General features: G+C 44.6%; 2 protein-coding genes across 3 annotated transcripts; one reads left to right on the top strand and one right to left on the bottom strand.

Annotated features, from left to right (window-relative positions):
• Window positions 1–298: 298 nt before the first annotated feature.
• On the bottom strand, window positions 299–12140 carry Ccdc32 (coiled-coil domain containing 32). 2 transcript variants are annotated; one of them, XM_057781267.1, is made up of 4 exons: window positions 12074–12140; window positions 9862–10117; window positions 4221–4377; window positions 299–1088 (listed from the first exon to the last, which is right to left on the bottom strand). In XM_057781267.1, the coding sequence occupies exons 2-4, from the start codon at window positions 10103–10105 to the stop codon at window positions 950–952; spliced, it is 540 nt and encodes a 179-aa protein (XP_057637250.1). In that variant the 5' UTR covers window positions 10106–10117; window positions 12074–12140; the 3' UTR covers window positions 299–949. The 2 variants fall into 2 exon arrangements, with proteins under 2 accessions (XP_057637250.1, XP_057637251.1); XM_057781268.1 differs by having other exon boundaries at window positions 9862–10112; window positions 12074–12126.
• Window positions 12141–18794: 6654 nt separating this feature from the next.
• On the top strand, window positions 18795–22922 carry Rpusd2 (RNA pseudouridine synthase domain containing 2). Its single transcript, XM_057781057.1, has 3 exons — window positions 18795–19446; window positions 20733–21029; window positions 22026–22922. Exons 1-3 carry the CDS (start codon window positions 18808–18810, stop codon window positions 22752–22754), a joined length of 1665 nt encoding a protein of 554 aa, XP_057637040.1. The 5' UTR covers window positions 18795–18807; the 3' UTR covers window positions 22755–22922.
• The last annotated feature ends 4657 nt before the right edge of the window (window positions 22923–27579 follow it).

Below are 27579 nucleotides of genomic sequence, written 5' to 3'. Positions count from 1 at the left end.
CCACCACAGCCCAACATTAAATCTTAGCAAACACATAAAACAAGAGACTAGCAAAGGTTGCTAGTCCCCTTGTCATATCTGTCTTTACTTCCCTTTTTCCTGGGAGTCCATATGACAGGGAATGGGTCAAAGCACCACCCACACGACACAGTTGCTCCAAAGAGACAGTTTTATACGGACAACTCAAACTTCACAGGAACAACAACACAAGAAACGAAGAGCAAATGCAAGCTCAGTCAGGAAAGTTGCCGCAGGGAGCAAGTTTGGAACTAATCAAGTGTTGTGTCAAACACGAAACCATATTTACAAGTCTAATTTGAAACTTGGTACAAAAAGAAGTTGGGGGAGAAGCCATGAGAAAGAAAATATATCGACACCGATATAAACACCCACGTTTTCACACTTCCTCCCCCTCCCCATTTTTGACACAAGGAACAAATCAAAAGGAAAAGCCTGTTTCTCTTGAGTCTTGTTTACGACGAGTATGTGAGAAAGTCCCACAAGGGCTTGGAGTCAAGGAGGCTGACTTCACTCTCCTTGGCTACACTTGCTCCTTACTACTTAGCTATGGAATGCTTGAGACACAGACGTGAAGACCTAGAAGTGGGGAAAAAAATATGGCTCACTTAACTGATACGTTCTATACAAGAGCGCCAATGTCTCCAAGAACAGCCCCGCCCTGCTCTTCACTGGATCCTTGCAAACCTTTGACCTGCAGCAACAGAGTTCAGTCAAGCTTTCTGATCCAGCACACTCAGGGTCAGTTACTTCATCCAAGACAGTCACACAAGCCAGCCCCAAGCAGGTCCTGGGGGCCAGCAGCTGTTTGCTTTGTGAACTGGAAGCCTGGGCATTATCTCTCCCTACGTTTCTCCTTGCTGCCGCGGTCAAGCTCTCCACCGTTCCCTCCGGGCCCCACACAGCTGCCTGGCGTAGATGTGTGTGTAATTTATTGTTCTCCTGCGGCTGGCTTGAACTCGGCCTCTGGTTTCTCAGCCTGCGACTCTGGAGGGATGAGAAACTGGACCTCCTCGGTGCTGATGGCGACTTTATCCGGCTGAAGCCACCTTTTGAAATGCTCCAAGGTGCTGCAAGAGAGCAGAAGGCAGGAGCGGCTAGGTCAGACCTCGCCAATTAATTACTTAATGATTAGCTCAGTTACTCAAATACTGCCTTCCCGCCCACCACCAATTTCTTCCCTCTGCTTCCCCCTGCTAAAGCGGGGGGCGGGGGGGGGGGCACACGGGACGGAGCTCCGGCTCTGACAGCTGCACATCCTGGCGCTCAGCGGTGTCATTTACCCCCTAGTGGGCACTTTGGCTCTCAGCAGCACCAGAGCCCTCAAGGCAGGGCCTCCGAAGGCTTGAGGAGAATAACTGGAGAGCTCTTGCCTCAGTTTTATCTTTTTGCCCCCTCACACTGAAAAGGAGAGAAATTGTCGAGGGCTTGAAACAAATAAATACCAATCGTGGGTGGGACAGAAAAACTGAGATTCTTTCCTACCTAAGACAGTATGAGGCTCAATTACACTAATAAAGCTTATTTGTAAGAGCTGTAATTTGGGGGAGGAGGATTAAGACCCCTGGATAGAAACATCTGAGCATCCAATGTTCCCGCCAAGGAATGGCCTCTCCGCCGGAGGACTGCTTTCATTTGTCTGTGTCGGGGAGCAGTGCAGTTAATTGTCAGCTTCATGTCTTCCTCCCACTTCCCTTAAGGACCCAGGACCCTATATCTTATAGTTATTACACATTCACAGTAAACTATAAATAGATATAAAATGAGCGCCATGCTAGGTTCTTTAATGACACTCAGCATCTAGGTATTCGTGGCTCACACCCACTGTTCTCAGCACTCAGGAGGCTGAGGCAGGAGGACTGTCACAAATTCAAGGCCAGCCTGGATAAAGAATGAGACCAGGTCGCTAACTAACCAACAAAAAGCACAAAGTCATAGTACTACGCGGGGGACAGCAGCAGCTCTCCCATGAGACTCTCCTACCTGGCCCGCATGGAACACAAAGTCGCCTGTTTAAAAAGCAAACGCTGAGTTTGAAAACAAATGCATAACTGCTGTTTCGCAGTAGTTTCCTATAACTACTGTTTTCCATTTTGTTCTGCAAAAGGACAGAAGCTCTCCCACAAATGTAGGTAAGAGGAACACAGCCCAGTGCCTGAGGTCAGAATAAGCAGAAGGTTGACTTCATGCCTACAGCTCAAGAGAACCAGGTGAAAGGGACCTTGACTCTTCATCTATCCCCCCTTTCATATAAAAAATATAATATAGGAAAGGAAAAGTCAAAACAAAAGGGGGAGCTCACTGAGTTCTATGTGTGATTACATGGGCAGAGTAGTCTGACTTCAGAAAGAGGGAATTCTTTCTCGACTACGCAAGAGAAAGTTTCGGCTTCTTGTTTTGTGTGTTTTGGTTTTTCAAGACAGGGTTTCTGTGTAGCCCAGGGTCTCTGTGTAGCCCTGGGTGCCCTGGAACTTGCTCTGTGGTCCAGGCTGCCCCCCTCACCCCAAGTGCTGGAATTAAAGGCAGGTGCCACCACCGCCCGGTTTCATGTTCTTAGAGTTGGAGTAGAGGGAGGTGTTTGGAAAGATAGAACATTATGCCAAGTTATGGATGGGTCAGGAATCTATGTAGCTCTCCAAATTTCCTCTTTAGGGAAGTTTAAGACTCACATATATTGAGCCTTTATAGACAGAAAAAAAATATTATCTTTTAATCCATCTGAGGGTAGTGGGGTTGACCTCAAAAATGATTAGACTGATTTCTGAAGGACCCTGAGGGTATGCTGACTCAAATGGGAGAGAACGCAAGTAAAAGTGCTTTGTAAACTACACGAAGTGTGACTGTGAGGTTTTATTCAGATAGCAGCCTTGATTCCGGCAGTAGCATCATCACGTGGCCCAATGGGACTCTCAGAATCAACGTTAACTGTGAGCTAAAGTCATATTCCCCTAATTTACTGAAAAATTATAGTTGTTGTTCCTCTCACCAATTTTTTTAAATTGTGTGTATGTATGTATGCACATGTGTGGGATATGTGTGTGTTGGTGCACAGGCCCTTGGGCACACACTCAGAGGTGAAGAGCAGACATCTAATGTCTTACCCATCATTCCCTTTGAGACAGGGTCTCCCACTGACCCTAGAGAAGGTCAGTGATTACAGAGGGTTGCAGTTAAGCTACTACCTTGGGTGTCAGAGACTTTAGTCTTTAAAACAGAGTTGAGATTAGAAGACCACAGGGACTTTAAAAGTTGGACTAAATACATTTTGCATTATGATAGAGTCATGAGGGCCAGGGAGTGAAATGTGGTTTGACTGAAACGTCTCTCATATATTCAGGCATTTGAACACCAGCTGCTGGCGCTATTTGGGGAGGATTAGGAGGTGTGGTCTTGATGGAGGACATAAACTGCTTTGAGGTTCCTGTTTACTCTCTCTGCTTCTTGTTTATGGCTTAGTTTGTGAAGCCTCAGCTTTCTGCTTCCATCTCCAGTTACCATGCCTGCCTTCTGCCATGCTTCCCCACAATGATGGACCTTCTCCTTCTGGAGCTGTGAGTCCCAAATAAACTCTTCCTTCTAGAAGTGGCCTTGGTCACTATGTCTTATCACAGCAATAGAAAAATGACTAACCCACCATCCTCTAAGTACCAAGCAGTGTCATCAAATAAAAGATGCTTAAAATATATACTTGTTTGATCCACCCACTTTTTTTTTTTCCAAGACAAGTTTTCTTTGTGCGGCTCTGGTTGTTCTGGAACTCGCTGTGTAAAGCAGGATGACCTCGAACTCAGAGAGTCACCTGCTTCTACTTCCCACGTGCTGGGATTAAAACCGTGCCCCACCACTGCCCGGTTGGTCCACACACATTTATTGAGTGGCTCTAATAGGACAGAAGCTCTACGGCAATAAAGAAAACATGATTCTACCTGTTGGTCCATTGCTTCCTTTTCCAGGGCACCATATACTGAAGATAACGGTTCATCCTCAACTCTACTAAATCTGTAGCCAAGATGTAGCTATGAGTATTTGTTATTCTGAAAAATCTACTGTTGACCCAAGGGCAAACTGGACAGCCTTCCAAGGACTGATTGCAGCTCAAAGAGATAAGAATCTCAGATGATACCAGTTCTCTGATGTCATTGCACCCGAGTTCTTTACTGAATGAAAAGTACCCCCAGCGTAACCAGCTGTCAGTCAGTTACCTCTCATCAGAATCAAGTCCATCCACAAAAAACTCTGATGCTAACTTCTCTTGGAGGAATCGATCCCAGCACTCCTTCTTAGCTTGGGCCAGAGTTCGAAGCATATCCTTGGAAGTCACTTCCTCATTTAAACCCTTGATTCGTCTTAGTTTCTTCTCTGAAGAGGAAAAAAAAATGGATCTTACCATAGAGAGTATGAGCCAGCATCAGCTATATAGAAGTTCACGGCTCGTCCAGGCTACTGGAGACCTGATCTCAAATATCAACCAAATAGACCAAACAAAACCAAAGAAACAAAACAAAATTAAAAACAAAACAAAACAAACAACAACAACAAAAAAAAACGCTTTTACTGATGAACACAACCACAGTCCCTGTAAACAAGCCAACAAACAAAACCTCGCTTTTAGAAAAACTGACAGTTGACTGAATACGCTTCTTTTCTAATCCTGCACTCTATCCAGTAAATGTTTAACCCTGGAAGAAGGAAGTGTCACAGGCTCTCAGAAATGAACCAACGCCATGTTGTTTTGAAGTCACAGAAGACCCATAAGGTGTCTCCCTAAGGAATGCTTGTTTTCCCTGGCTTGACTCTTATATTCCATCTCCTGCTTTCAACTCCTTGGAAGGAACGTCTCTGAGGAGTAAACAGCTTTTTTTCTAGTTACAAGGACATGAAGTGGTTTCCAACTCTCATGAGAAAGAATTAGAGAAAATGATGAGAGACCCGGTGCTTCATTAGATGCTAACATTGACTTGATGGGAATGCAATAACAGGAGACCTTTAGAATCTCTATGCAAGATTAAATTCTTTTTTTTTTTTTTTTTTTTTTTGGTTTTTCGAGACAGGGTTTCTCTATGGTTTTGGAGCCTATCCTGGAACTAGCTCTTGTAGACCAGGCTGGTCTCGAACTCACAGAGATCCGCCTACCTCTGCCTCCCGAGTGCTGGGATTAAAGGCGTGCGCCACCACCGCCCGGCACGAGATTAAATTCTTTTTTTTTTTTTTAAATATTTATTTATTTATTATGTATACAATATTCTGTCTGCGTGTATGCCTGCAGGCCAGAAGAGGGCACCAGACCTCATTAGAGATGGTTGTGAGCCACCATGTGGTTGCTGGGAATTGAACTCAGGACCTTTGGAAGAGCAGGCAATGCTCTTAACCACTGAGCCATCTCTCCAGCCCCCGAGATTAAATTCTTGATTAAAAAAAATATCTTCCAACATTTTAAAAAGTTCCTCAATTTGTGGCCTGGACGCTGGAACCTAAGAAAAGCAAATATCTTGTTATCCCTAGAGAGAGGCTCACAGGGCTTCCTGACCATGGATGGTTAATTACTCTTCTTTGCATTTGAATTGTTGAGGAGATCTCTTTTGAAGCACGCAAGAAATGACATCACCATTACTTTTTGCTTTAATTTAGTCTGCAGCTGTATAATTCAGCCACGTACAACGTAATGCTTTGGTCGAGGACAAGCCCCATATGTCACAGTGACTTCATCACGTGAGTGATGTCACACAAGTCTTGCTTTGAGGAAGCATGCTCTACCATGTTCACTGATAACATGATTCCATTTCTCAGACAATATCCCGATTGCTAAGCAGTGTGTGAGTCTGCCCAGATGTCACATCAATAGAGCTGCCATCCTCAACCCAGTGCCTGCTCACAGGAGAACCTCACTGCCCGCTGTCGGCATCCCTTAACCCAGCGGTCCTCAACCTTCCCAACGCTGAGCCCCTTTAACACAGTTCCTCATGTTGTGGTGACCCCCAACCATAAAATCATTTTTTTTATTTTTTTTATTATTATTATTTTTTTTTTTTGGTTTTTCGAGACAGGGTTTCTCTGTGGTTTTGGAGCCTGTCCTGGAACTAGCTCTTGTAGACCAGGCTGGTCTCGAACTCACAGAGATCCGCCTGCCTCTGCCTCCCAAGTCATAAAATCATTTTTGTTGTTACTTCATAGCTGCAATTTTGCTACTGTTATGAATCGTAATGTAAATCACGACTCACAGGTTGAGACCACTTCCTTAGAAGGAGGAGGTTGTTGGGTCTTCACCTTCCTGTACTTCCAGCTATTCTGCCCTGCTTGCATGTGGGTATCCTCCAGAGCTGCTACATTACATGGGTGGGGAAGGTAGGCTGAGGGAACTCCATCTGTGTAGCTATTGGGAAGCCGTCATCCATGTTAGGTGATGTCTTTCAGGTTTCGCTGCTTTGAATCATCCATGCTCCTGTAAGCAGCCCTCACCTATGCTCTGTAAACAAGCCCGATAAAGTGTTTGCTTCCCCAGGGTGAACTTCGGTGTTATAGTACTTAGTTTTTGTGGTTGGGATCCCATAAGAAGGGGTAGACATTGTCTCCCCAGGAAAGGAATATTCAAAACAACAAGTAGTTGATTGCTGTTTGAGGGATGGGCATTCATCTTAGAACCAATGGAAATTTTATAATATGCAGTCTTGTTTCCATTTCTAAAAATGTTATATCAGCTCACAGCCCTCTGACCAAAACAATAAACACCTTGTAAGTCACCAGCAAGGGCTCACCCATACAAAATACCTAAAGTTGATAAACGTCAATGTTTAAGTTTTTTTTTTTTCCCTTAAAGATATAAGATGGCTCAGCGGTTAAGAGCACTGACTGCTCTTCCAGAGGTTCTGAGTTCAATTCCCCGCAACCACATGGTGGCTCACAACTACCTATAATGAGATCTGGTGCCCTCTTCTGGCCTATAGGCAGGATACTGTATAAATAAATAAATAAATCTTTTTTTAAAAAGATATAAAAAGGATAATGTATACCTAACATTTATTTGACATAATTTTTTATTGTTGCTCTTATTGATGGATTCTTTTTGATACAAGTTTATTTGGCAGTAAAAACAATCTTCAAATTGTCTGGCCTTAGTTGTCATGGAGATAGGTACTCTTTGGGGTTAGAATAAGCTTCTGCGTGTGCTAGGTTCGCAAGCAGGTGTGGTTTTAGCAGGCAGGCAGACCCAGGGACTGTGGCACACTCCAAACCTGCCTGCCATTACTACGTAGTCCTTCCTGGGCTGTAAAACGACTATCGGCTTCCTTGAGAAGGAAATTTTAACGACCAGTTAGTTTCTTACTGATTTTAGGAAAGGCCAGCAGGGTTTTAACTTTCCAGCCAATATTCACCAATCTCATCATCATCATCGTCATTTCCTCCTCCTCCTCCTCCTCCTCCTCCTCCTCCTCCTCCTCCTCCTCCTCCTCCTCTTCTTCTTCTTCTTCTTTTGGTTTGTATTTTGAAACAGGGTTTCTATGTGTAGCCCTGGCTCTCCTGGAACTTGCTCTGTAGACCATATTGGCCTTGAGCTCCGAGATTCACCCACCCCTGCCTCCAGAGTGCTGGGATCAAAAGCCCTGGTCACATGATCCCTACAAGTCAAAGGATCTGGTTCTTTCCCAGCTTGTGACCTCTGTGCACTGTGAAGCAGACGTTCTGTCTGCCACAAACAGGACTCTTAGGCCCTTTGCTATGACAACAGGTACCTCTTTTCTCTGCCGGCTCCCTGACGAATTTCACACGGACCCCACACCATGTCTTCCATCTTCCCAACTACATTTTTCTCATAACTTTTCCTCTAGTCATCACTAATGGAACTCCCTTTGTTCTCCCAAGATATTTGTTAGCAACCACCTAAGTTCTCAGCTGGCTCTTCTCTGTGTCCTTCTACATAGGGTGTCCTCCCTGTGTTCAGTAGCACACTGATTGCCTAACAGAGGGCTTAGATTTGACTCATGCCACTGTAAAAATATTTATACTGTTAACTTAATATTTAAATTATTAACTTAATTTTAAAAAATTGGGGCTCGAGAGATGGCTCAACACTTAAGAGTACTGGCTGCTCTTCCAGTGGTCCTGAGTTCAATTCCCAGCAACTACATGGTGGCTCCCAACCACCTATAATAGGATCTGATGCCCTCTTCTGGCCTGCAGAGCACTCATGCATAAAATATAAATTAAAAACAAAACAAACAAAATTTAATACTAAAATATTTTAACACTGCATGGATTTGAACTTCTTCATAGTAATTTCCAGATTTGGTTTTGGGACACATGGATCTTTACCAAAATGAAAAATATTCAGGGAGATGTATTTGTCCTGATTTAAACAGTACACAATGTATAGATGAACTGAAACATCACATGCCACTGATCAAAGCAATGAATACCTTGTGGTCCTTTAAGTTACCAGCAAGCGTTCACCCATAAAACAAAATAAAAACGACCCTGCAGGTGATACAGATTAATAGCTCAGGGATTTTCATTTTTCCTGAAGGAAGTAAAAGGAGTGATGAATAGCTAACATTTAACTAATTTCTGTCTTTTACAAAAAAAAAAAAAAAAAAAAAAAAGGTGCCAGGAAGTGGTGGCGCACACCTTTAATCCCATCATTCAGGAGGCAGAGGCTGGCAGATCTCTGTGAGTTCAAGGACAGCCTACAAAGTAAATTCAGGGACAGCCAGAGTTGTTACACAGAGAAAGCTTGTCTGGAGGGTGAGGGTGGGGGGTGGGGAGAAGGGCAAGATTGCTTAATACACGGCAAAAAGAGTAGCGGGCATGGCAGTAACTGTAACTGTCAATCCTACTTTTCTGGTCAGTGGCACAGCAATAGAAAAGTAACTAAGACACTGACCTAGACTGACAGCTTTCTTGCCCTTGCATGAAGCAATTTTAATTTCTCATGCAAGGAAAAACTGTTTTAACTTTAAAATGAAACAATTCTAATTTTATTAACTCTCTCTCTAACTCTCTCTCTCTCTCTTTCTCTCTCTCTCTCTCTCTCTCTCTCTATATATATATATATATATATATAGCCACAATATAGGGCACTGGACATATATTCAGGAAATATTTTTTAAATGTCCAGCAGGGGCTGGGAGAGACGGTTAAAAACCCTTACTGCTCTTTCAGAGAACTGGAGTTAGGTTCCCAGCACGGGAACTAGCTCAAAACTACCTGTAACTCATGATTCAGGGCATTTGACATCCTCTTCTGGCCTCTGAGGACCATGTCTGCATATACACACATAAACATACAAATAAATAATATTTTTTAAAAATCACTAACAGAGACAGAATGACTCTTCTGGCAAGACACTCCCATTCCCACAATCAGTGAATTAATAAAATAATTTTTTAGCCAGGCAATGAAGGTACACACCTTTAATCCCAGCATTCAGAAGGCAGAGGCAAGTGGATCTCTAAGAGTTTAGGCCAGCTTGATGTACGGAGTGAGTTTCAGGACAGCCAGGGCTACATAGTGAAACCCTGTCTGGAAAAAACAAAAAAAAAGAAAAAAGAAAAAAGAAAGAAAGAAAAGAAAGAAAGAAAGAAAGAAAGAAAGAAAGAAAGAAAGAAAGAAAGGGAAAGAAAAGAAAGGAGAGAGAGAAAGGGCAGATGCCTCCTTTCCAGCAAAGAACCTGAGACATCCCATAGAATTACATCTGGCCCACATGTGGCAAGGACAAAAAAAAAAAAAAATAGAAAATTAAAGATAGTGTAACAGAACTTGCTGGGGTGAGGGGAGAAGAGAAGGAAGGGAGGGAGAGACACACAGACAGACAGACAGACAGACAGACAGACAGACAGACAGAAAACTTACCTAGAGACGCTAAATACACTTCTGAATCATGCAAGGGAGCCCAGGGTTTTCCAGCTGGCTGGACAGCAGAGTCTGCCGCTTCCGTGTGGCCTTCACCTGCAGGCTGTGAATCCATAAAGGAGTCCGAGAAGGTGTTGTTGGCAACATCCTCTTGGGCAGGACTTGGCAGACAAGAGCAGATCTCAGCCCAGAGATCCCGGCCAGATTTTGTAGCTGAAGAGTCGAGGCTCTCAAACATTTTCATTTGGAGTCTGAGCTGAAAAACAGAAGCTCAAGTGAGTAAAGACTAGCTCCAAGACAGTAGGATGCTGGGGTGGCACAGGTCTTTAGACTCAGGGCTTGGGAGGCAGAGGCAGGCAGATCTCCGTGAGTTCCAGGGCAGCCAGGAACACGCAGTGAGACTTTGTCTCAAAAGAAAGAAAGGGGAAGGGAAGAGGGAAGGAGGGAGGGAGGGAGGGAGGGAGGGAGGGAGGGAGGGAGGGAGAAAGGAAGGAAGAGAGAGAGAGAGAGAGAGAGAGAGAGAGAGAGAGAGAGAGAGAGAGAAATAATACAGTATAGGGTCAGAGATGACTCAGAGATTCAGAGCACTTGCTCCTGTAGACGACTGGAGTTTGGTCTTCAGTATCCACATGGCAGCTCACAACCATCTTTAACTTCAGTTTCAGGGCATCCAATGCCCTCCTCTGGCTCTGCGGGTACCAGGCATGCATGTGATGCACATACATACATGCAGGAGAAACACACATACAATAAAATAAATCTTAATTAAAAATACAGTATAGCCAGGAGTGGTTGTACAAACACCTTTAATCCCAGCACTCCAGAGGCAGAGGTAGTTGGATCTCTGTGAGTCTGAGGCTAGGCTGCCCTACATGGCAAGTTCCAGGTCAGGACTTCATAGTGAGACCCTGTGTCAAAAAAAATTAAAGTACAGACACACACATTAAAGAAAGTGCATTAAAGAACCCCAGGGCTTCACAGTTGGCTAGACAGAAGAGTCTGCTCCTCCAGACGGCCTTCATCTACAGGATGAGAACCTGCATTTCATATAGTCAGTATACAGAAGACTCTCTGCGATGTTGCCACTGCACACACTGTCTGCTACAGATCCCCAGCTACAGCTGTTCTAGCATTGGTCAATTAAAAAGCCTGTCCTCGGCGGGGTACAGGCTGACAGCCATACATAAGAAAACAGCAAAAGGGTCGCTTGGTGAAAAGCTGTCTGTCAGAGTCCTACCATAACGCAAGGGCATTCGCCCACCACAGCAGCAGCTGGGCTCTAGACTTCAAGTTCCTCCACGCCCCCATTCATTCTTTTTACCACTTAATGTTTTATTACTATTTTAGTTGCTCATATTTATGCGGTAAAGTGCGATAACTCAAGACATGTATGCAAGATGTCATCACCCCGATAATTAGCACTGAATACAGACACCGAGAGAGAGGCATTTCCCTCATTTTCCAGACACCCTTAGCTGTGATGGTGCACATCTGGGGCGTCTGCACTCAGAAGTCTGAGGCAGAGAGATTGTGAATTCCAGGAACTGCTGAGGAAGAAGGAAGAGGAGCAAGGAAAAGACGAGGAAGAAGCGGGAAGAAGAACTAACGAGATCAAATGCGTGGTTTGTTCAAAGCTGCATAGCTGGTATATAATGTTTTGCTTCCAAAATCCTTTTTTAAAAAAAAAAAAAAAAAAAAAAAAAAAAAAAAAAACACTCCGCCTGCTTGGGAAACACATTGAAAACCGCCCACGTTGAAATCGGTGAGAAGGGCTGTGCGCAGAGTCGAGGGATTTCCATTAACTATCTAAGTTTATAGAATAGGTCGACAGCTTCCTGTAAGAGGGCTTTTAAAGATCAGGAAAGCTGACAAGGGCAAAGTCTGAAAAATTTCAACGGACAGTCCAGACAGCGCGAGGGCCCAAATTAAGAGAACAGATATGTCATGCAGTCCTTAGACTCTCCATCGACGTCCTTGGAACACACCCAAACCCCTTGTCTGCTCTCACTCGGGAGCCCGCGTGTCCCTGACCACCCCCGAATGTCAAGAATCCCGGAGGAAACTGTAGGTCCAGAGATCCCAGGCCTCGGTCATCCCGGCCTCAAGAACTGACTGGCCTTGATGGTCTGGTCCCTGATGCCCCCAGTTGTGTTCCGGAGTCAGGCCATAGTAGGGGGATGCTAAACATTGGACACCGTGGCCCTCCACCTACCGCAATCACCTGCCCAGCAGTCTCCAAACGCTCAGGTCTGTCGCTGGCAGTCAGGAAGAAGCAGTGAGGGGCGGCGTCTCTGAATGACGGAACTCAGGAGTTGTCCAATTGACGCCTGGATTTCTGGCATCCTGTGAGTTGATTGGTAGAATAGAGTTAGTGACGCCCAGAGGGCAGGCAGTCGGTGGGCGGAACTAGTAGTTGCCAGGGAACGGTGGAATCACTTATCCAGAGTTTCTTCTCCAAGACCGGATTGATTCTTAGCAGGTCCCAGAGTTCCAGCTTTCCACCCAGCCATCCCCGACTCGGATAGGGAAACCAGTTTTCTAGATTTTTTTTCTCGGTCCTCAGAGGTCTTAATTTCTAAAGCCCCACTGAAAGAAGGTGCCTACCTGTCTTAAATACCTAGATGGTTCTTTAAGCCCTGATACTGTGGGCGCAGTCCTTTCTGCCTGTTCTTGTCTGGACTGTTTTCAATGTATTTCCCAATCTTGGGTAAAAAACAGATTTGGGGGCAGTAAATAGTGTATAAATTATCTCCCAGACAATTCTGGGAGAATATTTGTGCTGCCTTTACTCTTTGGCTACCCTATGTTAGAGCATGTCAGTGACTCATAACATCAGGGCCTCACTGCCGACTTCTGAGACTTTCCTTTATTCATTTAACTGAAAAAAATATCAAGCTCCTCTGCTATAGGTATTGTAAGTGTGAATTCAGAACACACAAGACTGGCTATGAGCCCCAGAGATCCTTACAGCTTAGTGTGGGAGGTGATACACCAGCGAGACAGGCAAATTCACAAATGGCATGAAAGAGTTATGGAAGATAAGGTAGGGTAGGGAAGGAGAGAGGAAGTGAGGAATGGAGAGGGAGAGGGAGAAGTGGGAGAGGGAGAGAGGGGGGAGGGAGAAGAGGGAGAGAGGGGGGGGAGAGAAACAACTTTTATAACACCTGCAATAGCCAGATGTGTTGGCGCATGCCTGTAACCCCAGCATTCTGGAGCTGAGGCAGGAGGCTGTGGAATTCAAGGCCAGCAGGAGGTATGTAGTTAGTTCCAGGTTCAACCTGAACTACAAGAAAAGATCCTATTTAAAAGTAAAAGTATCTTACACAACCTCCAAAAGTTAATAACATGTTCCTTTAGTTACTTCTTATTCCCAACAATTTTTAAAAAATTATTTATGGCCGGGCGATGGTGGCGCACGCCTTTAATCCCAGCACTCGGGAGGCAGAGGCAGGCAGATCTCTGTGAGTTCGAGACCAGCCTGGTCTACAGAGCTAGTTCCAGGACAGGCTCCAAAGCCACAGAGAAACCCTGTCTCGAAAAACCAAAATAATAATAATAATAATAATAATAATAATAATAATAATAATAATAAATAAAATAAAATAAAAAATTATTTATGTGTATATCTTCCATTTGGTGTCTGAAGAAGTCAAAAAAGGGTGTTGGATGCCCCAGACTTGGAGTTACAAATGGTTGTGAGACTTCTAATGGGGATGCTGGGAATTGAACCTGGTCCTGAAAGAGCAGCAAGCCACGCCTCACAGCTGAGCCCACTATTCCCAGTTTAAAGCCGGTACCTGATGACAAAAAAAGATGTGATGAAGCACGTCAGCCAATCATCAGCACAGTAGCATGGCTGAAGATACTGTCTTGAGATGAGTCCGAATCTCATCACTATGGAAAAGGTAACAGCAAACTACAGTCATGTGCACGGGCCCCCACAGACCGTTCCACCGCTCACATCTGTAAGCATGCACGTGCCTCCACAGACTGTTCTGCTGCTCACATCTGTAAGCATGCACGTGCCTCCACAGACCACTCCGCTGCTCACATCTGTAAGCGTGCACGTGCCTCCACAGACTGTTCTGCTGCTCACATCTGTAAGCATTCTTAGACTATGAACTGAAGGAAGGGAAAATCCAAGAGACAAGAGAACAACAGAATAAGTAATAGGAAGATTGTGATAATGTTTACTCACAGAATAAAAGAAAGAAATCTGCAATGCCCAAAGCTACAGAAAAAAGAAAGGAAGGAAGGAAGGAAGGAAGGAAGGAAGGAAGGAAGGAAGGAAGGAAGGAAGGAAGGAAGAAAGAAATCTAGTGTTATCTGGTTCACAGAAAGGAATAGCGTTCCCAGCGCACTAAGATACTCCAAGGCTTCATGAGCCACATGCACTCTTTACACTGATCAAATGCTCACCAAGCACACTCTTTTTTTTATTTTTTCAAGACAGAGCTTCTCTGTGTAGTCCTGGCTGTCCTATAACTCCTTCTGTAGACCAGACTAGTCTTGAATTCAAAGGTCCACCTGCCTGGGCTTCCCAAGTGCTGGAATTAAAGGTGTGTTCCTGGCTTCCAAACACATTCTTGCTTTCTAATTTGGTCTCTCAGATATCTGGATGCCAGGATGAGATGCCTTTAAATAGTAGCTGTGAACAACCCAGTTTCTGGAAAAGTACACTTTCTTAAATTTACAATCAGACATTAGCAATTTTGAACACTACCAACTCATTCAAGTCCTCCAAATGTGATTTAAGTGTTGGAGCCTAGTGTTCAACGCTGATGATTCAGACTTCCTTCTTTTTCTATTTTTATTCCAGCCTGAGCAGGTGTGTCTTTCCCTCTGTTTCTGCACCACATATCACTCCCCTCTCCAAAATGCCCTCACTGACATACTCGGAAGTCTGCTAGACTGGTACAGCAAATTAGTTCACAAGACCCTGGTTAGTAAAGACTAATCCCGGGCGTGTCTTCATCCAGTAACGTTGGCAGTCATAAGGAATCATCATCACCAGTTTGTGGCTTCTCCCTCTTGGAAGCAATAATGCAATGTCAGAAATTTCTCTCCTCAAAAGAAGAGGACAGGCTAGGCCATGGTGGGGCATGCCTTTAATCCCAGCACTCGGGACACAGAAGCAGGGATCTCTGAATTCGAGGCCAGCCTGCTCTATGGAGTTCCAGGACAGCCAAGACTGTTAGGCAGAGAAACCCTGTCATGAAAAACCAAAAAAGTAGAGAGGGTCTGGGGGTATAATGTAGTGGTAGAGCATTTGTTCAGTATGTGCAAGACCCTGGTTTGATCTCCAATACACAAAAAGTCAATTATATTTAAAATTTTAAATGTATTCAGCAGATGCTAGATATCCACAAAGTACAAAGAATGCTGGCATGTTCTATATGAGTCCTTTTCAAGCCTTCCAGATAAGCCATGTGACGATCAGGCTGACGGGCAGATTTCTGTTCAAAAGTCAAGAAGAGTGGGAGAGTGAGATTTTGATCCTTTTTTTTTTTTTACTCCCAACAATTTTGCTAAGCACTATACTAAGTGTTTTAATTGGATACATAACTGCTTTATCTAACCCAATATCAAGGACATCAGGCATTGATTGTACTGGAGTTATAAAACTCCATATATGATATAGTTTATTTACAATGTACTGGGAAACTATGCAGGGAAAGCCAAATGAAGCTGCTCAGAGGCTATCGTGGTTATGACTCAAGATGACTGTGATCAGGTCAAGCTGAGTTTGGACAAACTCTACGAAACAGGAAGCCTGCTTGTGTATAATTTTCTTTGGCTAAAATGTTATCCTCATTGTAAGTTTCTTTTCCTTTCCTCTTACTGTCTCGCTCTGCTTCTCTTCATCTGTGTGCCTGGCTTGTCTGGAACTCTCTATGTAGATGAAGCTGAACTCAAACAGATCCACCTGCCTCCTTAGTGCTGGGCTGAAAGGCGTGCACCACTATGCCCAGCTCTCATCTTTTTCTTCTTCTTCTTCTTCTTCTTCTTCTTCTTCTTCTTCTTCTTCTTCTTCTTCTTCTTCTTCTTCTTTCTTTCTTTCTTTCTTTCTTTCTTTCTCTTTCTTTCTGTTTAATGTATGAGTGCTCTGCATGTTTGCCTGCATGCCAGAAGAGGGCATCAGATCCCATGCGAGCTACTGTGTGGTTGCTGGGAATCGAACTCAGGACCTCTAGGAGCAGCCAGTGCTTTTAACTGCTGAGCCTTCTCTCCGGCCTGTAAATTTCTTTCTAAGACCACTCATTCAAGAGATAGTGTTTTCTTTTTGAAACAATTCTGTTCTAAAGTACCCACACCTGGTGGAAAATTCAACCTCTTTTTTAAAAGCAGGTGATTAGAAATCTGGCATTTCAGCATAAGGATTTCTGTAGCTTTAGGTACTTCGGTCTGCTGTGGAGTAAGACTAACATTTTCAATCCTTTACTTGGATTAATGAGACCTTTGTTTTGGTTAACTTTGAATTCACTATGTAGTCAAAGATGATCTAAAACTTCTGATCCTCCCTCGTTCACCTCCCAAGTGCTCAGACTACAGACATTCACTGCAATGCTTGGCTTTGTGGAACTTTTAATTTTTGATATAAAGAAGAATTTACCTAAAAACCTTCTCTTGATCCTCTCCCGAATGCTAATACATAAGATAAGTATAGCCTAAACCAACATTAATGAAAAAAAGTTCATGCTCACATTCTTGAATTGGACCAGACAGTTATCCAACTTGTTGATGCCAGCTTCCAAATGTCTACCTGTTTGGAGGTATCTCACTATGAAAACTAAACAGGGTTATAGTCTATTTACCGGCACTCTGTAAATAAAGACAGACCTAGTCTCTTTTTGGCAGAAGGAAGACTCCCTTGTAGGATTCTGGGTCTTGAGATAGGAACATAAGGAGGCTGAGATACTTAGAGATTTTTCAAGGGACAAAAGGGCCATGGGGCAGAAAGTCTTTTGGCACAACTGCACATTTCACAGTGACAGCATCCCAACTGGGTCTTCTCCAGCAACAGCTACTTTCCAGAGGCCTCTGCTTCCCTTGATTTGGTCTCTTTGCTGAATCTGAACTTTAGCTCTGGTATGAATCCTAAGAGGCACCAATATCCTTTCCGTTATTTCCTCTCTGATGAAGGTAGCCAACACAGATTTCAGCATTTTGCATTTAAGAACTGTAGCAGGCTGGGGAGATAGCTTAGCTGGTAGAGTACTTGCCATGCAATACAGACCTGAGCTTGATTTCCAGAACTGACGTAAAAAAGCTGGGCATTGTAGTGCATGTTTGTAATTTCAGTGAGACACTGTGGTGGTTTTAAAGAAAATGGTCCTCAAAGGGAGTGCCACCATTAGGAGGTATGGTCTTGGTAGAGGAAGTATGTCACTGTGGGAGTAAGCTTTGAGGTCTCTTTCGCTCAAGCTTCCTTTAGTTGACAGTTAGTCAATTCCTGAAACCTGCAAGATGGAGCACTCTCAGCTCCAGCACCACATCTCCTGCACACCGCCATGCTCCCTGTCATGACGATAACAGACTGAACCTCTGACACTGTAAGTGAGCCACCCCAGTTAAATGCTTTCTTTATAAGAGTTGTTGTGGTCATGGTGTCTCTTCACAGCAATAGAAAACCCTAACTAAGACACTGTCTCAAAAACAAGATGGGTAGGACCAGAGGAAGGACACCTGAAGTTCACCTCTTACCCTCAAACATACTCACATGTACAACTGCATGTACCCAGTACACACACATATACACACAGAATACCCTAGCAATGCATTTTTGATCTATTTGCAGTTTTAATGTGCAAGTGGTTCTGGATAAGAGTTTCTGGAAGCCAAATGAGAAATCTCTAATTCTCTTGGTGCTGTTAGTAAGAAGGCAGGTGTGAAAAATATTGCACAACACATATAATAGTTTTATATTATATATATACACATAGTATTATGTAACATGCTATAATGTACACCCTTCTAAATTATTGTAGTAGTGGCTTTAGCTAAATGGTAGAGTGCTTGAGACTAGGATTCCCCAACACTGCCCATTAAAAGAGTATAGTAGACAAACAGTTCTTGTAGCAACTTCATTCTGATTGGTTGATTGGTCCTTTTTTCCTACTTGTTTGCTTTTTGTTTGTTTGGTGTTTTTAAATTTTTTTTTTTTTTGACAGGGTCTCTTTATGTAGTCTGGCTATTCTAGAACTCACTTTGTAGACCAGGCTGGCCTCCAACTCACAGCAATTTACCTGCTTCTGACTCGAGTGCTGGTATTGAAGGTACGGACCACCACTACCCGACTTGTTTTTTTTTTTTATTATTTTTTAATCTTTTTATTTGTTTATTTCAAGACAGGCTTTCTTTGTGTAATAGCTCTCGCTGCCCTGAAACTCGTTTTGTAGACCAGGTTGGCCTCAGACTCACAGAGATCCGGCTGCCTATGCCTCCCAAGTGCTGAAATTAAAGTTGTGTCACCACTACCCGGCTGGATTGTTTGTAAAATAATAATATTATTATTTAGCTTGTTTGTTTTTATTTTGAGACATGCTCTTGAGTGACCCTAGAACTAAAACTAATGCTTCTGCCTCTAGATCTTGACGCCAAGACGAAAGGCGCGCGCTGCCTTCCCCGCTCCGCCTGCTCTAAGTAAACTTTTAACTGTTTTACAGACCCGGGGAAGGAGAGCTTATCTGTATGGAATGTGCACCATCGTCTTCGTAGCGCACTCCCGAAGATTTCCTTTAGGAAATAATCTCTCTCTGATCTCTTCGATGAGGGAGTCTGTATACAGCCACTTTCTGCATAAGGTACCCGGCTGGGAGGTCCGCAGACCCATAACTCTGAGGACTCCCTTCTTGCAAACCCCGCCTCGGTACTGGGTCTCTCTGATTGGTTGATTCCCCGATGACGCCATCAGATTGCGACCCCGGAGCTGTTGGCCGCGCTGTCATGCGGCGGGGTGTCCACGGCTGCCTACAGATCCTTGTGCAGTGGCGAGTGGCGCTCTGGTCTCACAGCTTTGCCAGGACTTGTGGTGGCTGTAGGGAGGCGATGGCTGAGACACTGTCTACCCAGGCCGAGGCAGCGCGCGGTTTGAAGGTTCAACAAAATGGAGACTCTGGTAGCGACGGGAGCGGAGAGCTGCTCCAGGAGGTCCTGGGGCCCGCGGAGGCGGGGGAGCAGGTCCCGGGGAGCGGGGAACGGGCCCAGGGAGGCGAAGCGCAGGTCTCGGGGAACGGGGAGCAGGCTCCGGCTCCAGTCGCCGACTCAGGCAAGAGAAAGAAGCGGCGAGGCGCCACCGGGGAACGGGTCGTGCCGCCCCCGAAGAAACGGCGGACCGGGGTCAGCTTCGGCGACGAGCACTTTGCAGAGACCACCTACTACTTCGAGGGCGGCCTGCGCAAGGTGCGGCCCTATTACTTCGACTTCCAGACCTACTGTAAAGGTCGCTGGGTGGGCCGCAGCTTGTTGCACGTCTTCAGCACCGAGTTCCGATCCCAGCCACTGGAGTACTACGAGGCTGCAATCCGGGCGGGACGCCTGCATCTCAACGAGGAACCTGTTCAGGACCTCAGCATCGTGCTCAAGGTGATGTCCGATGGGGCTGGCCAGAGTCAGGCTTTGAGGAAAAGAGGAAAGGTTTTGTTGTTGTTGTTTTCCAGATTCAACTTATAAAAGTGCCGGAGTAAAATGATGGTAATTCAGAAACGATCTCGTTTTCCCGTGGGGCTCGTTTAGTTCCGGCTTCCTACATCAAGCAGACAGCCTTTCTATGCTCTAGAACGCAACCTGTTCGTCCCCCCAGCAAGGCGGTTTTTTATTTTATTTTTTTTAAAGAAACAGGAATGGAAATTCTCATTTTCCTTTTATATCTGCCTTGTGGCAAGGGGAGACTGCCTACTTTCTACCCTGCATGATAAATCTCGGCACAAATAATAATAGTAGGTACCTCACTCATGTGTTCTTAACTGTATCAGGCACAAAGTTAAGCATTTTGTGTGCTCTATCATGGAGTATGAATAAGCGACTCTATCTTGTGATGAAACTGAACCTCAAAGGCAGGCAACGGTGCAATTTACAAAGTGTGTGCTTATATTAATGCTTAAAGTAGTTGTCATGAATCTTGATGTTATAGAAGTAGGAATTCGGGAATAGATACTAGCCAGGTGGTCCCCCCCCCCCAGGCCCCTGTCATTAACACCGACTCACTGTGATGATAATGAAAAAAGGGTAATTTCAGTATTTGGCATTAACCTTTCCCATACTGATTTTGAAAACCGCAGGTCTGTCATAACCTTCACACTCATAGGTAAGAAAACTGAGGCCCAGAGAGGTTAAAATGACTTGCCCAAGAACATGTAGTGAGCTTGTGTCAAATCTGACGTAGAGCCTAGAGCTCTGGCTTACAGCTTGGTGTTGTTTGTTGAAGGTTATAACTGGTTCCCCCCACCTCCATTTAAAAGACATTTGCTTTCAAAATACATTTGTATCAAGATGGTTAGATGGCCCAGCAGGTTAAGGACCCTGCCACTAAGACTCACAACCTCTTGCCTCTGCATGTGCCTTTATACATACACGCACATAAATAAGTGTAATAAAGACTTTTTAAAATAAAACTTTATTGTAAGGATTATACAAAAGCAAAACTAGAAAACACCCAAAATCTCACCACCAAGAGATTTAACCAGTTGTATATTTTTCAACAGTAGGTGTTTACCTCTGTGTATTTTTATAAAATGAGATCATGCTACAACCAATTCTTTTTCTGCTTAAGACTTTTTCCTGTGACCATTCCTCCATGTCAGTAAGGAACATAGAAAGTTCACTGTCTGTAGGCTGCTGTCCCAGGCTGACTGCTTACCTGTGTTTGACAGGACAATGACTTCTTGCGGAACACAGTGCATAGACATGAGCCACCAGTCACAGCAGAGCCCATCCGCCTGCTAGCTGAGAATGAAGATGTGGTCGTTATAGACAAGCCGTCCTCCATTCCTGTCCACCCCTGTGGCCGTTTCCGACACAACACAGTCATCTTCATCCTAGGCAAGGAGCATCACCTGAAGGAGCTCCACCCACTTCACCGGCTTGACCGCCTCACCTCCGGAGTCCTCATGTTTGCCAAGACAGCCACCTTCTCCGAGAAGATCCATGAGCAAGTTCGGGAGCGGCAGGTGAGCCAGGCTTCGTCTGCCGGAGACTGCTTCCTGGGCTCCCATGTGCTTTTTGTTGGAAAGGGGTCGTGGAGTTCTAGATTGAGGCTATCTACAGCCTTCCTACTTCAAGTGCCAAAGACAGACTATCCTGTACGTTTCAGGTCTCTGGAGATGGCAGGTTCTGCTTCTTGGTAGTTTGCTGTTCTGAAATCATAAAACATTTTTAAGATTTTGAGGAGAGCTCACATAGTAGGAAGTCTGGATGAAGTTGGAAGAGGTGTGAGTAAGATCATTGGCTGGTAGTTATTATGGTCTTGAGACTTGAAATTCTACATCTGGATCATAATGCATTTATTGAACACATGTCAGACTTAATCCCAACACATTAGAGCCTAATTTACTAAATGCTTATAGCAGCTCTGTGAGGTAAATATTTTTCTTTCTTTCTTTCTTTCTTTCTTTCTTTCTTTCTTTCTTTCTTTCTTTCTTTCTTTCTTAAATTTGATTTTTCAAGGCAGGGTGGTCTCGAACTCACAGAGATCCACCTGCCTCCACCTCCCGAGTGCTGGGATTAAAGGCATGCACTCCCACCACCTGGTGGTAAATGTTTTCTGATTTTATATATTTTTTTAATTCATGTATTCATTTTATTTTATGTGGGTATTTTGCCTGCATGCATATATGTGCACCATGTTCATGCATGGTGCCTGCAGAGGTCAGAAGGGGAACAGATCTCCTGGAACTGGAGTTAGGGATGGTGGTGAACAACCATGTGGGTGCTGGGAACTGAACCCAGGTCCTTGCAAGAGCAGCAGGTGATCTTAACTGCAGAGCTATCTCCTCTGATTTCATATTTTCTAGATGAGGTGTGGGGATGTACAGAGCTTAGCTCACTCAGGATGGTGAAGCTGACAAAGCTGGCATTAGGGTTTGAATCACACTGGTGCACTCTGTAGAGGGTTGGGCTTGGTGGTTTGGTTTTGGATTAACTTTTCCCGTCTTCCTCCTTTGTAGTTGGAGAAGGAGTATGTATGCCGGGTTGAAGGGGAGTTCCCTGACAAGGAGGTAATTTGCAAGGAACCCATCTTAGTGGTGTCTTACAAGGTAGGAGTGTGCCGGGTGGATCCCCAGGGCAAGCCCTGTGAGACTGTGTTCCAGAGGCTGAGCTACAATGGCCACTCCAGTGTGGTACGGTGCCGACCGCTTACAGGCCGTACTCATCAGATCCGAGTCCACCTCCAGTTTCTGGGCCACCCCATTCTCAATGACCCCATCTACAATTCGCCTGCCTGGGGTCCTTCTCGAGGCCAGGGCGGCCACATTCCAAAGACGGATGAGGAACTTCTCCGGGACCTGGTTGCAGAGCATCAGGCCAAAGAAAGCCTGAATATGCTAGATATCTGTGAGGGTGACCTGGTCCCAGGACTCATGGACTCTGCAACCCCCTCTTCAGAGCTGGCCAAGAACAGCCTGCAGGAGTTGACCAGAGTAGCCCAGAAGACAGATGGAATAGCTGAGGCAGCCTCTCAGGGTCTGGACACACCAGAGAAGGCTAACGCAGCAAAAGCAGATGTTATGAATCAAGAGACAGACCCACTCTGTGCAGAGTGCCGGCTGTTGCGACAGGATCCCTTGCCCCAGGATCTTGTGATGTTCCTGCATGCCCTCCGCTATAAAGGGCCAGACTTTGAATATGTCTCACCCATGCCAGCCTGGGCACAAGATGACTGGCAGGAAGACTGACGGATGTGGCCAATGGAAGAATGACTTCTTGGGTTGGAACAAGGATGGGCCTTGGGGCAGGGACTGATCCCATTGGTTAGTACTCAGGGTTTGGGGAAGAGTGAGGGTTCACTGTAAAGGAACCTGCTTGTACTTGCTACCTCCTTCCTTCCAGCTCATCTGGAGACTTTCAGCTCTGTAAATATATCATTTTTTCCTAACACCTTGTGTATCTGTTTTTACTAGTTATCTTACAGCTCCTCCCGTCTCCCCCAATGCTAGGTCCATCACCAGGAAGGCAAGTGCTCTACAGCTAAACTCCATTCCTAGCCCCTTAGTCCTTCTGAGTTCCTCTTTGTAGCTCAGGCTACCTCTGCCTCCCAAATCATGAAGTCACAGTCATGAAGCACTGTGCTTTGCTTTTTTTTTTTAATTGAGATAAAATTCATATGGCATAAGAGTAAGCAATTTAAGATACACACTTCATTGGCATTTACTGTATCCTCAAATTTGAGCAACCTTATCTCATGATTTCAAAACCTGTTCTCACCCCTAAAACAAATATGCCTGTTAAGCACTCATTCCCTTTTTCTCTCCCTCAGCTTCTGGTAAGCTTAGTCTCTTCTTTATGAATTGTGTGTTCTAGACATTTCGTATAAATGACTATAACCTCTGTGTCTTTTTTTTTTTTTTAAGATTTATTTATTTAATGTGCACTGGTGTTTTGCCATTTCAGATACCCTGGAACTGGAGTTAGTGTATTAACTTAGCATAATATTTCTGAGATTCAACTAATTTATAGTATGCATATGTAGTTCATTCTTTTTTGACTGAACAGTATCCCATTGCACAGGGATTCTGCATAGTCACTCATCAGTTGCGACTTACAGTGCTGCCGTGAGCATCTGTGCAGTACAAGATGTTTAAGTACCTGTTTGCAGTCAGCTGAATGAATGGCAATTGCTTTTAACTTTTTGGTTAAAACACAAAACTGTTTTCCATGGCAACTGAACTGTTCTTGCCAGCACTGTACAGAGGGTTCCAGTTTTATCACATTCTTTTTTTTTTTTTTTTTTTTGGTTTTTTGAGACAGGGTTTCTCTGTGGTTTTTGGAGCCTGTCCTGGAACTAGCTCTTGTAGACCAGGCTGGCCTCGAACTCACAGAGATCCGTTTTATCACATTCTTGCCAACACTTATTTTTGTTTTGTTTTTCGAGACAGGGTTTCTCTGTAGCTTTGGAGCCTGTCCTGGAACTAGCTCTTGTAGACCAGGCTGGTCTCAAACTCATGGAGATCCACCCGCTTTTGCCTTCCGAGTGCTGGGATTAAAGGCGTGCGCCACCACCGCCCGGCACCAACACTTATATTCTTTTCTTTCTTTTTTTTGTTTGTTTTGTTTTTGAGACGGGGATTTCCCTGTGTAACTCTGACTGTCCCAGAACTCACTCTGTAGTCCAGGCTGGCTTCAAACTCACAAAGATCCACCTGCCTCTGCCCCCTGGGTGCTGGGATTAAAAAGGCATGTGCCACCACTTCCCGGGTACTTACACTTTTCTACATGTTCTATTGATTGTATCTCTCCTAGTGAGTGTGATGTAATAGCTCACAGTGGAAGTTAAGTTTTGACATGAGATCTTTCTCCACAACAAAAGAATTAATAGCCTAATTCCAAATAAGAAAAGCCTGAGAGTGGCTCACAACCTCCTGGACTTCCAGCATCAGGGGGTCTGATCCCCTCTTCTGGCCTCTGCCAGGGCTACATAGTGAGATTGTGTCTCAAAATAACAACAAAGACATCAGCAGTGCAGCTTGAGGAAACTGACCAGGGTTTAGAATGGCATGTTCACTGGAGTAAGGATTGTTCCCCTATGTCGCTTACTCTGCTCAGAACCCCTTCCTTCCACAAAGTAAGCATTACACGTGATTTTGACAGTGCCCTTCCACTCCAAACTCATTAATTCTCCTCTTTTCACGGGAAGTTTGTTCATGTCTTCAAAACCACATTTTATCAGCTATTAGTCACAGCAAAAGAATTGGGTAATGTCTTTCTATTTTTTCATTCATTCATTCATTCATTCATTCATTCATTTTCATTATGTATACAGTGTTTGTCTCCATGTGTGCCTGCACTGCAAGCCAGAAGAGGGCAACAGATCTCATTATTGTGAGACACCATGTGGTTGCTGGGAATTGTACTCAGGACCTCAGGAAGCACAGCCAATCTCTTAACTGCTGAGCCATTTCTCCAGCTCGTCTTTCTATTTTTTGAGCTTCGTGTGTGTGTGTGTGTATGTGTGTGTGTGTGTGTGTGTGTGAGAGAGAGAGAGAGAGAGAGAGAGAGAGAGAGAGAGAGAGAGAGAGCATGTGTGTGTTTACAAACTGCCATACACATATATAAGCCTGAAACTCAAATTCTCAGGCTCAGTGGCAGGCACCTTTACCTGATGAGACATCTTGAGACAAGTTTCTTAAAAACACTTCAGTAATTCGATTAAAATACAAATGATATAATCTGGTTAAATTTTTCTTCTTTTTCTTTTATTTCTTCTTTTTGTTTTGTTTTTTTGTTTTTGTTTTTTCGAGACAGGGTTTCTCTGTAGCTTTGGAGCCTGTCCTGGAACTAGCTCTTGTAGACCAGGCTGGCCTCAAACTCACAGAGATCCATCCGCCTGCCTCTGCCTCCCGAGTGCTAGGATTAAAGGCGTGTGCCACCACCTCCCGGCCCAGGTTAAATTTTTCTTGCAAACATTCCATCATTTGACCAAGAAAAATGACTTTCAAGTGTTACAGTTCCAGAGAATGCCTGAATTCACCACTGAGGCATTCTTCTGCAGGACCACACCTCTTCCTGATGGTAAGGAAGAGACGAAGCTCACTCCTATCTACCTACCTCTCAAAATCAATCTTTACTGGGTATAGTAGAGAACACTTTTGGACCCAGCACTGGAATTAAAGGATTTCTGAGATGTAGTCCAGCCTGGTCTACATACTGAGACCCTGTCTCAAACAAACAAACAAGAAAATAACAAACACACACGAAACCAAATTTTACCTCCCCTCCCCACCCCAGGGTTTCTCTGTAGCTTTGGAGCCTGTCCTGGAACTAGCTTTTATAAACCAGGCTAGCCTTGAACTCACAGAGATCTGCCTGCCTGTGCCTCCCGAGTGCTGCGATTAAAGGTGTGTGCCACCACTGCCCGGCTCAAAACCAATTTTTGAATGTTTTGAAGTCTGGGTTTTTCTCTCTCCCTTCCTTCTCTCTCTTTCTTTCCTCCATCCTTCCTTTCCTTCTCTCTCCCTTCTTCCTCTTTGTTTTTCTTGAGAGTTTCTTGTTACATAGCCCCAGGATAACCCCTAGATTACTCATATTCCAGTTGGCCTCACACCCAGAATCTTCCTCCTTAGCTTTCCTATTACTTGAGTTACAGACAACAATCTACAAGTTTGGCTTGACGATAATTTCTTTTAGTCCCAAATGCTGGAACTAAACTCAGGTACCACCACTCCAGAAGATTTCTTATGTATGGTAAGACATAGTCTGTAAGCAAGCTTGCGTGCGCACACACACACACTCAATTATCTACTGCATGTTCTTCAGAACTGAGTCATATAAGAGCTGTTGCTGTGTAATCACCCAGCACTGGGGAGCATCGCCAGCTAAACACAGTTCCTCCCTGGTAACTTCATGGTCAACAGAGGCAGGAGCTGGATCCAGAGGATGACCCACGTCTTGGCACTCAGTGCTGTTATGCCTTAAGGATTAATGCATCAGTCTTTCCTCATAGTTTTTCAGAGACTGGGGGTTGGAGTGCCCTGTAATAGTTCAGGACCGTGAGGAGTAACCTCAGTGTTGAGCAGAGGCCTGCTCATAGGATTTAAAAAGTAAAAAGTTGCCATCATTTTGTCGCCCAAATCTGGAAGTTGCAAATGATCCAGTAGATGGCGCCTCACACTCGCTTATCACTCCAGTTTCTTTTGTTACTAACTCAAGCAATTTTTCCCTCGCAGGCTTTAAAATAATGTGGCATTGTTAATTGTTCTCACTCCCTTAGGAAAAAGGAGCCGAAGTACTTGTAGTTGTGGAGCAGGAGGTCAACAGGATAGGAAGCCCTGGCGTTCTCATGGCGAGCCTTACTGTCGTTTCACATGAGAATAAGAACTAAACAGCCGGGCATGGAACGAAGCAAGGTAGTGAGGCGCTGGAGAGTGAGCCTCCTGATACGGGATGAGCGCATCACACCCGCCAGGCTCAGAGAACTTCTGGAGGAAAGGGGGAGAATTTAAGAGCCAGCGGATAAGGAAGGTGCTTTAAAAAAGTCTTCCAGGAATGCATGGCCATTGTTCTCAGGGCAGCTGTGGTACCTCCGCAGGACTGAGTCCTTCAGCATTTCAACGTGGGTGAGGGAGGGCCTCATGAAGGGCCACCCTCCCTGCGGGCTACCGACAGTTAATGCTTGCTGGGGGAGGGAATGCCATTTGCTTCAGCGGTCTAACCATTGAAAAGTTGCTCCAGAAAATAACCTTACCCCCATGGCCATTATAAGCAACCCTAATTTAACCCAGTGCATCAGCCATCAAAAAACATATGTGACAGTAGGAAGAGACTTCTTGGAAAGAAGGGTTTTGGTAGAAGAGGAAGTGGGGATGAGAGAGGGTAATGAGGGAGACAATGGCTAAAATTTATTTAATACATGTAAGAAACTATCCAAGGATAAATTTTATTATTATTATTATTATTATTGGGTTTTTCGAGACAGGGTTTCTCTGTGTTGCTTGGAGTTTGTCTTGGAACTAGTTCTTGTAGACCAGGCTGGCCTCGACCTCACAGAGATCTGCCTGCCTCTGC

The sequence above is a fragment of the Chionomys nivalis genome, chromosome 9, assembly GCF_950005125.1.
Source record: "Chionomys nivalis chromosome 9, mChiNiv1.1, whole genome shotgun sequence".
Taxonomy (NCBI): domain Eukaryota; kingdom Metazoa; phylum Chordata; class Mammalia; order Rodentia; family Cricetidae; genus Chionomys; species Chionomys nivalis.
The sequence above is the reverse complement of the archived record's forward strand: the minus strand, read 5'-3'. Positions and strand labels throughout refer to the sequence as shown.

What these genes read in the sequence shown, in the direction of transcription:
- Ccdc32 (XM_057781267.1), bottom strand. Translation starts at nt 10,105, where the DNA reads ATGAAAATGTTTGAGAGCCTCGACTCTTCAGCTACAAAATCTGGCCGG. An exon ending in AGTGTATTTAGCGTCTCTAG is followed by an intron (nt 4,378 to 9,861) that starts GTAAGTTTTCTG and finishes TTTCCTCTTCAG; the next exon opens with AGAAGAAACTAAGACGAATC. An exon ending in GGACTTGATTCTGATGAGAG is followed by an intron (nt 1,089 to 4,220) that starts GTAACTGACTGA and finishes GCTCTCTTGCAG; the next exon opens with CACCTTGGAGCATTTCAAAA.
- Rpusd2 (XM_057781057.1), top strand. Translation starts at nt 18,808, where the DNA reads ATGCGGCGGGGTGTCCACGGCTGCCTACAGATCCTTGTGCAGTGGCGA. An exon ending in ACCTCAGCATCGTGCTCAAG is followed by an intron (nt 19,447 to 20,732) that starts GTGATGTCCGAT and finishes TGTGTTTGACAG; the next exon opens with GACAATGACTTCTTGCGGAA. An exon ending in AGCAAGTTCGGGAGCGGCAG is followed by an intron (nt 21,030 to 22,025) that starts GTGAGCCAGGCT and finishes CCTCCTTTGTAG; the next exon opens with TTGGAGAAGGAGTATGTATG.